The 11,106-nt window shown below is 41.9% G+C and overlaps 1 protein-coding gene across 1 annotated transcript in view; it reads right to left on the reverse strand.

The window, feature by feature from the left end:
* Positions 1-3,248: 3,248 nt before the first annotated feature.
* The window catches only part of URI1 (URI1 prefoldin like chaperone), a 40,919-nt gene continuing 33,061 nt past the window's right edge, over positions 3,249-11,106 (reverse strand). The window contains exons 7-11 of the mRNA XM_036390202.2: positions 9,766-9,946; positions 8,928-9,195; positions 8,200-8,342; positions 6,335-6,593; positions 3,249-4,066 (exon numbers count right to left, since the gene is read on the reverse strand). Coding sequence (XP_036246095.1) covers positions 3,878-4,066; positions 6,335-6,593; positions 8,200-8,342; positions 8,928-9,195; positions 9,766-9,946 — 1,040 coding nt within the window. The 3' untranslated portion in view covers positions 3,249-3,877. The remainder of the gene's footprint in view (positions 4,067-6,334; positions 6,594-8,199; positions 8,343-8,927; positions 9,196-9,765; positions 9,947-11,106) is intronic.

Raw genomic sequence — 11,106 nt, forward strand, 5'->3', positions numbered from 1 at the left:
CTCACCTTACGAGGGACAGGGAGATGGATCAGGTACCTCAGAACCGGCTCCAGGCCCCTCCGGGCCACGACGGGCCTCTCCTCCCGGCACAGGGCACGGAGCACACGGCATCCTCTGCTCCTTCCCGCAGCTCCCCCGAGCCAGACCACCAGCCTTGGAACGATCGCCTCACACAGCGGGTGCTCCCCGCGCAGCCCCTCCTCGGGGTGCGGGCAGGTGCCCAGCACACCTGAGGGCAATTAGGAAGATTAAAGAGCAGTAGTTTCTCCCGACGGGTCATTTGCCGTGGCTAATTGAGGCAATCAGCGCAGAGGGCAGTGCGGGGCTGCGGGACACACGGCCGTGTCCCCAGTGCCCAGGCTGGCTGCTGCCACCGCTCTGTCCCCAGCACTGTGCCCACCTGGCACTGCCGCCTGTGCCCGGGCAGCAGGGCACACTGACAGCCATGGGGGTCCTGTCACCGTGTGCATTCCGTGCCAACGCGCTCCAGGCTCAGGACACGCCAAAAAGCCTGTGGGAGCACGGGGAGAGCCAACAGCCCTCGCTCAGCCCCGTGCCCAGAGAGAGCCCTCAGCAGACACGGAGCCTTCCAGCAGCACGGACTCACCAACGGAACTGCAGAATTCAAATGTACCCTTATTGTCACCTAAGTGAACAAAATCCAGAATGGCAGCACTTGGGGGTAAAAAGTGCCATTAAAATGTACCCTTATTGTACCATTAAAAGTACCAAGTACTTAGTACCAAGTACTAAGTGAAAAAAATCCAGAATGGCAGCACTGGGGGTAAAAAGTGCCATTAAAGTGTACCCTTATTTTTACTTAACTGAATAAAATCCAGAATGGTAGCACTGGGGGCAAAAATCATATGAAAATTAATTTACCCCCAGGAGCCCTTCAGACCTCCAATTTGGGGATCTGTGGCTCCATCCCATGTTTACTTCACCCATGAATTGGTGGTCAGCTGTAGCACTTCTTGGCTCCAGTGTTGCAGAGAAAGCAAATTTTACGTCCTCACAGAGACAGGCCTTCACATGACTGCTTTTTACTGCTTAGATTTTTATCTGCTTTGATAGATTTAATTTTTTTTTGTTGTTGCTTGGTGTTTGTAAACATTCTATAAAATGCCTACAGCCATCTCTCTTGCTCTAGGCACTGCAAGTGAGTCTGCTGCTAAAGCCCAAGTGAAGAGAGGGAAGACGAAGTCTCATTCCAGCCCAAGAGCCCTCTGACAATTAAATATACTGCAGAAACACTCGGGCTCCCTATTAGGGAAAACACTCATGTGCTTAGTTTTAAGCATGTGGTTAAATCCATTCTTCTTTACAAAATCTCTGAGACATAAGCACATGCCAAAGTGCATTCCTGAGTAAGGATGCTTCCCTGAACTGAGGCCATAATTCATTAAAACCCAAGGTGCATTTATCCTACTTCTTCTCGTGAGCAGAGATGTGAAAAAAGGGGAGGGGAGACAAAAAGAAAACAAGCAAAGAATTAATTTTGATTTGAAACTGATCTATGGTGACAAGGGGCATTTGGTTTGTTGAAGTAACTGGAAGCGGGAAGTATTTCAGAAGATATCTAAATAAATCTTTTTAAAGGGTTTTTTTTTCTCTCTCTTTCTCCCCCTTTCTTTCTTTCTCTCAGTTTTCCTCTAATTACCCGTGTCTGGTAGTCTTGGATCTCAACCCCTTGTTATTTAAAATACATATTCATGGAACTATATTTTACAGTTGCACTGTTCTGGTTACAAAATAGCTTCTACTTTTCTAGGACATAATTTCATTTTGTTTAGCCAAGAATTCATTAAAGAAGCTATAAATAACCTCCTTTAAATATTTAGCCGTGAATAGAGGGTGGACTGGCATTGATGGCTTATTTTAGTACTAATGCAATATGCTTTAAAAAAAAAAAAAAGTCCACATTTGAGCATGAATCAAGTTAATCATTAACACTTTCAACGTGACTCTGGGGCTGTGCTGGAGCGCTTGCCCCTCGCAGCCAGTGCGCTGCAGGCGCAGCAGGGCTGCACAACTTTCCCTGCAGCTCTTCCTGCAGCCAAACACAATTTGCTCTGCCCCAAGGGGGAAATGTGGCCCCCAGTTGTGGTGGGCTGCTGCCCCCCCTGCCCTCCTGCTGCCACACTCGGCCAGAGTTTTCTGCCCATGAAACCACTGTGGCTTCCCAAACTCCTAGTGGGGATCCACAGAGTGCCTCTGCTTACTTTAGAAGTCACCTTAGAAAGAGAAGTTCCAGTGCCTCCACCTCCCTTTCAAACAGAGAGAGGAATGTTGAGACAAGGGGGAGCTGGTGATTCTGTTCCAAAGCCACACCATGAACTCATCTGCTGTGATCTGAGAGCTGAGGATCTGGGTACAAGGCGCAGCTATTTTAGGGGAAGGTGAGGAAACAGCATTATCTGCTTGCCAAGATTGGGAAAATCAGATGCTGATGGCTCTCAGGCTCCCCATTTACAGAGTCACAGTCCCTCCTTGCCCCTCCCAAGTCTTCCTGCTTCACCTTTTAGGCTGTGGCTTGATGGTGTCAGCTGGAGAGCACCATCAGTTTAAGGTACTCCAGCTCCCCATGCCCTCTGCCATCATTTTCCCTTGTCCTTGCTCAACATGTAACCCCTCTAATTGTGCTGATACAGACATGCTGAGAGATTAGCAAACTCACTAGGTTCAAAAACCCACATACTAATGAAAAAAAGAAAGAAACCAAACCCAGTAGTTTGTTTGTAAAGCCTATCTCTGTCACCTACTATCACTCAAGGGGTGGCCCCTAACAACAAAAGCTGTGTCAGCAAAATGAGGGGATGGCAAGAAGATTGGAAGGAGCTGCTGGGCAGGGAATCCTGAAGCCAGGACTACTCTCAGTTGAGAAGGATACACCAAACTGTACCCTGAGTGCTGCAGTGCTGTTGCATTTTGAAATAAAGCTGAAGCATTAAGACATTTTTCCTTAGTGCTGACTCCCTCTGGGCATTCCCGAAACAATTACAATGTTTTCTGAGTATACAAAAGAACTAGGAGATTTTGTAATCAAGAGTCTGAGTTTATGCTTCTCTCCTTAAGAGCATTCAATTTCCATGGACATTCATTAGCAGGAGGTTAAAACACAATGGCAGAAGAGAATGGACTGCTTTTATGTCCATGTGGTAGTAAACACTTCAAGCTAGAAATGCAAGTTCAAAATAAAAACCTCTCTGTGGAGCTTCCAAATTAGTAGTAAAACAACAAAAACCACACCAGTTTCACAGCTTTTTTACTGAAAATTTAATTTTACAAAATACCCTTTTCCATCAAAGAAACTTCCCTGCAATGTACATGAACCTGGCATTTTATAGACCTGTACAGTGAGAGATCAGAGAGGTTTGAAAGAAGGAAAAAACTTTTAGCAGACACCAAGTTGCAAAACCTACAGCAATGTGAATACAAGTGTGTCTTAAAATGCTAAAGCAAGTAATGTAATATAATTGGTGAATCTATTTGAAATGTGAAAAGTTTCCTTAAAATGGTCCATATGGTATGTAGAACATCACAGCTGGCACAAAACTGCCTGTATTTAGTTTTAAACACAAAAACAATGTATGTAAGGAACAGTTTTTGAAAAAAGAACCCAAGTGCTGCTATCATAAGGCAAACATATACAAAGGTGCTGACAGCACACAGGGAAACCGACAAAATAAGATGAATACTCAAGTGTTCAAACACTGAACTGTTTGTTTTCCTAATGCTGCCAGCAAACGTTGAGGAGATAACGGTGCCAAATTACCACAGGACACCCTGGTAACGGTGGGTGCTACAGAGAAGCCTTTATATCATCTCCAGAGAGGTGAAAGCAGGCAAGAGGGCTGGTGCTTGGGCTCAGCAGCACCTACTGAGTCTGCTGCATCCTGGCAGCTCTGAATTTGGAAATCCTCTTGACAGGTTCTTCTGTGGCGTCGGACAAGAGCTCCTCTGATTTGCGCTCCAGAATGGTCGGCAGCACTGGGTGAGCCAGGACTGGGTGTGGCATTAAGGAGGGAGACAAAGGCTCCTTTTCTATGACAGTTCCAGAAAATGCCTACAACAGAAGAGAATACTCAGAATGAGCTAATAAAATGCAAATGTGAAGCTATGCCCATAAGGTCATTACCCTATATTAGCCTGATTAGAATTGTTATTTCTTCTAATCAAAAGTAAAGAAATATCCTTAAATCAATGATTGTTGCCTGCATAAGTAACCACATTGTAATTAACCTCAAAATACAGCTTGTTCAAGGATGACTGAATGAAAGACAGTATCTTAAAAGTACTACTTAATCTCATTCCTACTGCATAAATGATGTAAAAATTTGCTTCCTCACTGACACAGGCTCAAGAAATCAAACAGCTGATGTAATACACAGTTCTATTTTGGATATGAAATGGAGAGACTTTGCAAAGTTGATGTCAGCATTTCCATCATACGTCATTTTATGACTTAGTATCTCCTAATTGCATCAAGCTGACGCATTGCATATGAACTGGCAAGCACAGATTTTGTTTCCTCTTTTCTCCCTACCAAATATGATCAAAAAATGGTGAAAGCCATTTATATTTAAGAGAACAGCAAACTTGCTTCCAACTATTTCTCTCTATAAAAGGCCTAATAAAAACATCTAACGTTTAAAAATTGTAATTTATATGCAGTCAATTATGTGACAATCCTTTTCAACTTAGCGAAGAAATGACCATGATTCCTGGAAAACAAGCAGCTCAGAACTACTTTTCATAAACATATTTAAGAACAAATCACTCCACAATGTATTGAAAACAGAGAATTCAGAATGCCCAAGGACAAGGGGAAGCAGTTCACATCCAAGGTCTGATGCTCATGCTGGGCACAAAGGAATGCACACCAGATTTAGTCACTATGCTTAGTTCTGCTTTTTCATAACTCAGTTACCAACAAAGACAAAGCAAAACAAACAGGCCATTCTCTTCTTGCAGGACCTGCAAAAAAAGCAGTGTTTTTTGTTTTCTGCTCCAGTAGCCCAAGTGTGCCTAAAGCTGCGCTTGTACAACTCTGTTAATCTAACAAGAAGCTCATTTTCAAAAACAGGTAAGCAAAGCACAAACTAAGTGATGGTGGTAAAATTAGAAATAAAAAAAAGTTAGTGTGTTGCAAATGGTAATGGAGAAATAATGGATTTCAAACACCCACAAAAACAACCAAAAGCAAAACAACAGCATTTAGGGAAGCACATCTGACTGGAGTGTTTTGCTTAATCTCCTTCAGTTGCTTAGAAAATACATTACATTGTAGAGAATAATCATGCCAGACTCAGGTAATAGACTGATGGGTAACATCTAAAGTGTACTTAAATGTTTTATAAGAATATAGCAAATATATTCCAGAAAGTATACAATGTGGAGTGCTAACTCCACAGATAAATTTTCCATCATGAATCTTCACATCCTGCCTGGATCATCTGAAGCTGTTTGCATGAAAAATGGTGATAAACAACAGCTTTTATGAGGAATTCATTTCTTGTCAAAAATAATTTTTGCAAAAGTAGTGCTTGCATTGAACTTGTCCATTGCACTGGGAACTACTGAAGACTCAAGTTTTATGTAGTTTGAAAAAATTAGTGTTAAGCTCTTACAAAACAGAAATGAATACGCTATGCCATGAATCTCTACATTTAATTCCTGTATTCACCAAGTCACTAAGCAACTGTACATCTTCCCTTACATTGTACAGTCTGTCTTTTATGATGAAGCCCTGAACTTTCCAAACACATGTAAACAGATTTGTTTGGGATCCCTAATGGCTTAGTCTGGAATAGGATGAGTAGGGGTGCGATGCTTCCTTCCACCAGGCAATTCCTCTGCTATTGGCATATCAAAATAGTAATTCAGCTGGTATCTACGTGTTTTTAACTCAAAACACTCCTTGGAAATTAGCTGTCTAGTAGTGCAAGGCAGGTCAGAGAATCACCTCTTCCTTTGATCAGTTACAAAGTAGAGATTTCCCTCTTTTTGTCTAAAATGCTGTTGTCTGTCCTGCAGTGAAGTGGTCAGGATGACCCAGCACACAGGTTTCAGTAACACCAGTGAGTGACCACTTTGTTGGATCCTTATGGAAGAGCTTCCAGCCTTAGGGAAGCCACGAGATGAGCAGCTCATCCCCTCTGCCCCTAGGATGTGTGTGACAGAGGCCTGTCACCTGGCATGTCCTCCTGAAGCAAACAAGGTAGGAGTTTGAAAATTATTTTAAAGAAATAAAACTGATGGTATAGGCAACTAGAGTCATTAGATTTCTCATTTTTATCCCTGCCAACAATCAATAATGAATTAAAAACTGTACCTCAGTTGTCCCTGAAGAGGGAGGAAGCTTTTTTGGTAGCTGCTGCTTCCCCTCCCCCTCCTCTTCCTCGAAGATGCCTTCGCTGTTGTCACTCTGAGTGGCTTCATCACAGCTAACACTCCTCTGAACTCCTCGTCTGTCATCAAACTCAGCAGCACTGTTCTCACTGGTATCGCTGCAAACACTGTTCTCTCTGGTCCGAGACTTCAGGATTGATTTACGAGGGACATATTCTCCATTCACAACATCAACAAAGAATCTGTAAAGGAAAATGTTAGCTTTAATAAACCATTTCAGGATCAGATGACAAATTTACAGTGATCTTGCTTTGTCTTTTGTACAAATTAATTATGATGTGCTTTCCCAACTTTTTTGCTGCAGAATACTGTACCTTCAGAGGCACTTTATTTACCAGTGTACAAGAATCAATTCTGCAGAGTGAATGCTGTTATGCCCTTTATTCAAGCATTAAGTTGGTACTTATTTTCAGCAGAAAATGCATAGCTCTTTGAAAAATGTTACAAAACAGAAAGGTGTGAGTTAGAAAAAGTTAGAAAAAAGGTAAACTAAATGATGACCAGGGTTGTTTCTGTAAAGAGAATCAGATCACAATCTGGAAATGTTTTCTGGAGTTAAGTCCTTGTCAAATGTAGAATACAAAAACAAACACTTGAAACATTCATTGCACACGAAAAAGATGGAGCTTTTTTCCTGACAAGTGTCATAATCTGCTTTCAATTAGAAACAAAATTTAAAAAATCAGCTTGTAAGATCAGATCAACAGGAAGACACTTTTCAAGTATTAACAGACTGTGAACTGACAAAGATGGCTCTTGTGCTCCCTCTCCATGACTTGAGAAAGTCAAGGGTGGGTAGAGGAGAATGAGAAGACAATGCCAATTTTATCAAGCTCATAAAGGAGAAGCCCAATGACTGGATGAGTTTAAAGGGTGTTACTTGTTTCTAACAGCTTTATTCATCAGGCACTTATGGAAATACATCACTAGAGAAGATGGAGTTTGCAGAGCTCAAGGGGAGGAGCACAAAAGAATCTTTTGCTCATCTTCAGCCCCTGCAGCTGCAATTACAGGATGTGGTTTCTCTTTTAACACTTTGTAACATGTTTAACATATTTAGGTACCCAAATACAGAGACATACGGTGGAATTCTCACAACCACTTAATCAACCAATCCAATAGGTGTCTGTGTTTATCCTTACAAACCTAAATACTTGTTTTAACTATACTGTCACCTTAGTGTTTTGTACAATCCCCTAAGCCCAGCACTGTTTTTCAAGCTCTCTGTGTGTGGGTGTCCTGCAGGTGAGCAGTACCTTTTATGGAGAACACAGAAAGTGACAGACTGAGGCCAGGAACAGAGAATGCAAAAGAAACTACGCAAGCAAAGAGCTGAGTATGTTTTGAAGACACAAAAAGAAAGGAAGAGACAGAATCCAGCAAATCAATAACCAGGAAAGCAGGAATATTGCAAGTGGTAGATCTAGTCAGTTCTGTTTGAAAACAAACAGAAAAAAATGGCAGGGAATTAACCAGAACACATAACATAACTGCTGCATTCCTTTCTGAGGATGATACATACTCGCAAATTTACCTCCATTTCAGAAGCTCTGGAAAAGCAGGTAAATGAAGAATTGCTATTTGGAAAAGGAAGCGTTAAACTCAGAAATATTTTATGGATAAGAAAGCACAGCAACCATGCAGAAGGCACAAACTTTCATTTTCAAGTAGTAAATTCAGTTCCAGCTGTTTCTTTCAGGAAACTGTAGGTGGGGTTTCACTCTCTAGGTGGACAGCAATGAAAGGAGAAGGTCTGCTCAAGGGAAAGCTGCACCATAAATTACCCACCGGTAAATGTCTGCTGGGGTTTTGATGTTGGGCAGCTCTGGAGCTGCATGGCCATCGCCACTGCTGTTCCTCCTTTTACGCTTGGCCTCTTCTTTCCTCTCGCTGAATTTCAAAGTAGTATTTTTTCCTGTGTTTATTCTTACCTGAAAATTGAACACAAATGATGGTCTAGACCATAAAATCAACAATCACGAGGCTGCAGATCAACTGATTCCTGACATTCTCTTACTCAAGCAGTTGGGGACTAGGAAGCACAGGTAAATTAAACAAATGTATGAATGGTAACATTCATAGTGTGCACTGTTTATTCTCTACCACTTGCACTAGGCTGGGGCATTTCTTTGCTCTCATGTGCACATATTTTGCATATAAAATATGACAGTCTGCTTATTCAAGCTCTGCTCAATAGCTGAGCTGCTCAAAGGCCAGTTTCAAGGCAAGTAAGAAGTCATTTAAAAAACTCCCAGACAGGATGCTACAACAACCTTTTACAACAGCCAGAACCCAGAACAGCAAGGCAGACATCTGAAGATCATTTTTTTAATACCATATTTAGGACAACAGGATCTAAACAGAGAGGTTTTAATCATTTGGAAAAAAAAAACCCAATGTCACCCCCAGCTAGCATTCTACTACCTCTACAGATCTAAAGTTTTCAGGTTTACATATGGCATATATATCTTATGTAATCTCTTGAGCAAAAGACAAAAATTAAATAAAGTACAAACCCTTTTAGGTTCCACAGTGTGAGAGAAAAAAATAGTTGGAACAGAGTTATGTCCAACATCTCTGTCATCTTCATCATCACTGTGATAATAAGTGGAGCCATTAAGGTGGCCCACAAACAAGTCTGAATTCCCAAATTCTTTATGGAAGTTGCCCTGAGTAATACAGTCCTCTGCCCTACAGGTCCCATTCACATCTGTGTCCTTGTACTCCTTCTCATCTTCAGAAGAGGCTGCACCTGCTCCATTTATCTCAACTGCATCGGTCATCCTATGGAAAGAAAAATATCTATGTGAACAGAGGCAAGTTGTGCTCTTGAGAGACACAAACATACAAAGTAATGAACTCACCTGCATGTAACTTTCTTTACCCAGGTGCTGTATTTTTAGACAGACAGTGCAACTTCTTTGTGCCCTCTAACAATGCCTGTGTTCTTCCCATACCAACTGGAAATACCAGAACTGTGACATCATGGCTAACAACCCATGTATTGCTTGCAGATCAGAATAGATCTAAGGATGTCATGGAGCATTAAATGGATAACTCCCACATGAAAAACTATGGATTTTCATAGCCTGTAGGAAATTAATTTCACTTCCCCCTCTTCATCTTAAAGAAAAAAACCCAGAAGGCTGGACTGCTGTGGTTGCACAGAGGCAGATTTTAGGAGCTCTGGCATTGCAGTGCATGCTTTGTTCATGTCCCACCTTTCTTCCACCTATGATAATTTTAATTCCACCTGTGTGGTCAGCTACTCGCCCTGCTGGTGAGACCCCTTGTGTACCAGCAGTCCCACAGCTCTCTGGACTCCAGTCCTGCCTGTGCCACAGCAGCACTTACCTGTCAAGTTCACCAAGCATCTCTTCTTGTCTCTCGAGCTCTTCTAAGCGGGCCCACAGCTCCTCCTCTGACTGAAAACGACCCATTGGTTTTGTATCATTTCCATTTGCTGGAAAATCTACCTCAAAAACATTTGATACTTTTGGCTTTGAATGAGGTTTGTGAGCAGTTCGGTATTTTCCTGTGTAATGAAAAATAAGATGCAATTACTAAGGCGACTGACTGAAAAATCCAACAAAAATATCCAACAAAAAACATTTGAGGGGTGGGAAAAAACCCACAAAGGAACTAAGTAAGGAATATGGGCAGAACATTTTCCATTTCAAACCATTGTTTAACTGTTTAAGTGAAACTGTCAATGAACCAGAGCAGCAGCACAGGGTAATAGTCTCCGGATGTTACAGGAATACCGAGGCAAAGCAGAGATGTTTATTTACAAAGCAGGAGACACTGATCCTGTGACAGTTTTATTACAATGTGGGGTTTTTTACCTCTTGTGCCAAACAGTAGATTTTGATTTGATCTGATAGATATCAACATGTGAATGTGGCATTTGCTCACTGTCCCATTAACAGCAGGTTTTCTTAACTGGGAAAACAAACCTGGTTTGTATTTTATCTCATTTTTAATAATCATACTTTAAAAGAATAGAGTCTTTTTTTAAATTTACAATGAAGACCATTAAAAATTACCTCCAGAGTTACCCGGAAAATCTGATCAAAATCCAGTCATTATCAATCACTTATTTAGTGAAAAAGACTCGCTCTGAAAATCATACAAAAACCTGCCTTTCAGAAATAATAAATGCTTTAAACCGCATTTAAAGCAACAGAGGTGACCTGAGACACACACTTTTGAGCAAAAGGTAGTCAGTGACAAGTTCTTGCTGGCATTTAAAAGCCTTGCTCCCTGGTAAAACAGTGCATCCACTGAGGATGGGGAATACCTGTTCCTGTTAGAGTGCTGTCTGGTACATAGGGAACAAATCCTAATGCTTCAGCCCTGTCTGGGTGAAGGGCAGGCCTGTGTGTTTGACCCCTTTTCCCTGAGACTGCCAGGGCCACTGCCTGCTCCTGAGAGCTCCCAGTGGCGCTCCCAAGGGAAGCTCCCTGCCCTCTGCCCACCACCACCCCTGCTGCTCCTGCACCTCCTCCCAGGAATGAGGACCCATCCCCTTCCACCACTGCCACAAATGCAGTGGGACTCCAGTGGCTCTGTGTGTTATGAAACTGCTTTGTGATTCCAATCAACTGTAGTACAATGTCTTCGTTACTCAGCATCCTTTGTGTTTTAAAATCTCTATTAACCAACTGTACAGCCATTTTTTTTTAAATTTTAAGA

The sequence above is a fragment of the Molothrus ater genome, chromosome 12, assembly GCF_012460135.2.
Source record: "Molothrus ater isolate BHLD 08-10-18 breed brown headed cowbird chromosome 12, BPBGC_Mater_1.1, whole genome shotgun sequence".
NCBI classification, from domain to species: domain Eukaryota; kingdom Metazoa; phylum Chordata; class Aves; order Passeriformes; family Icteridae; genus Molothrus; species Molothrus ater.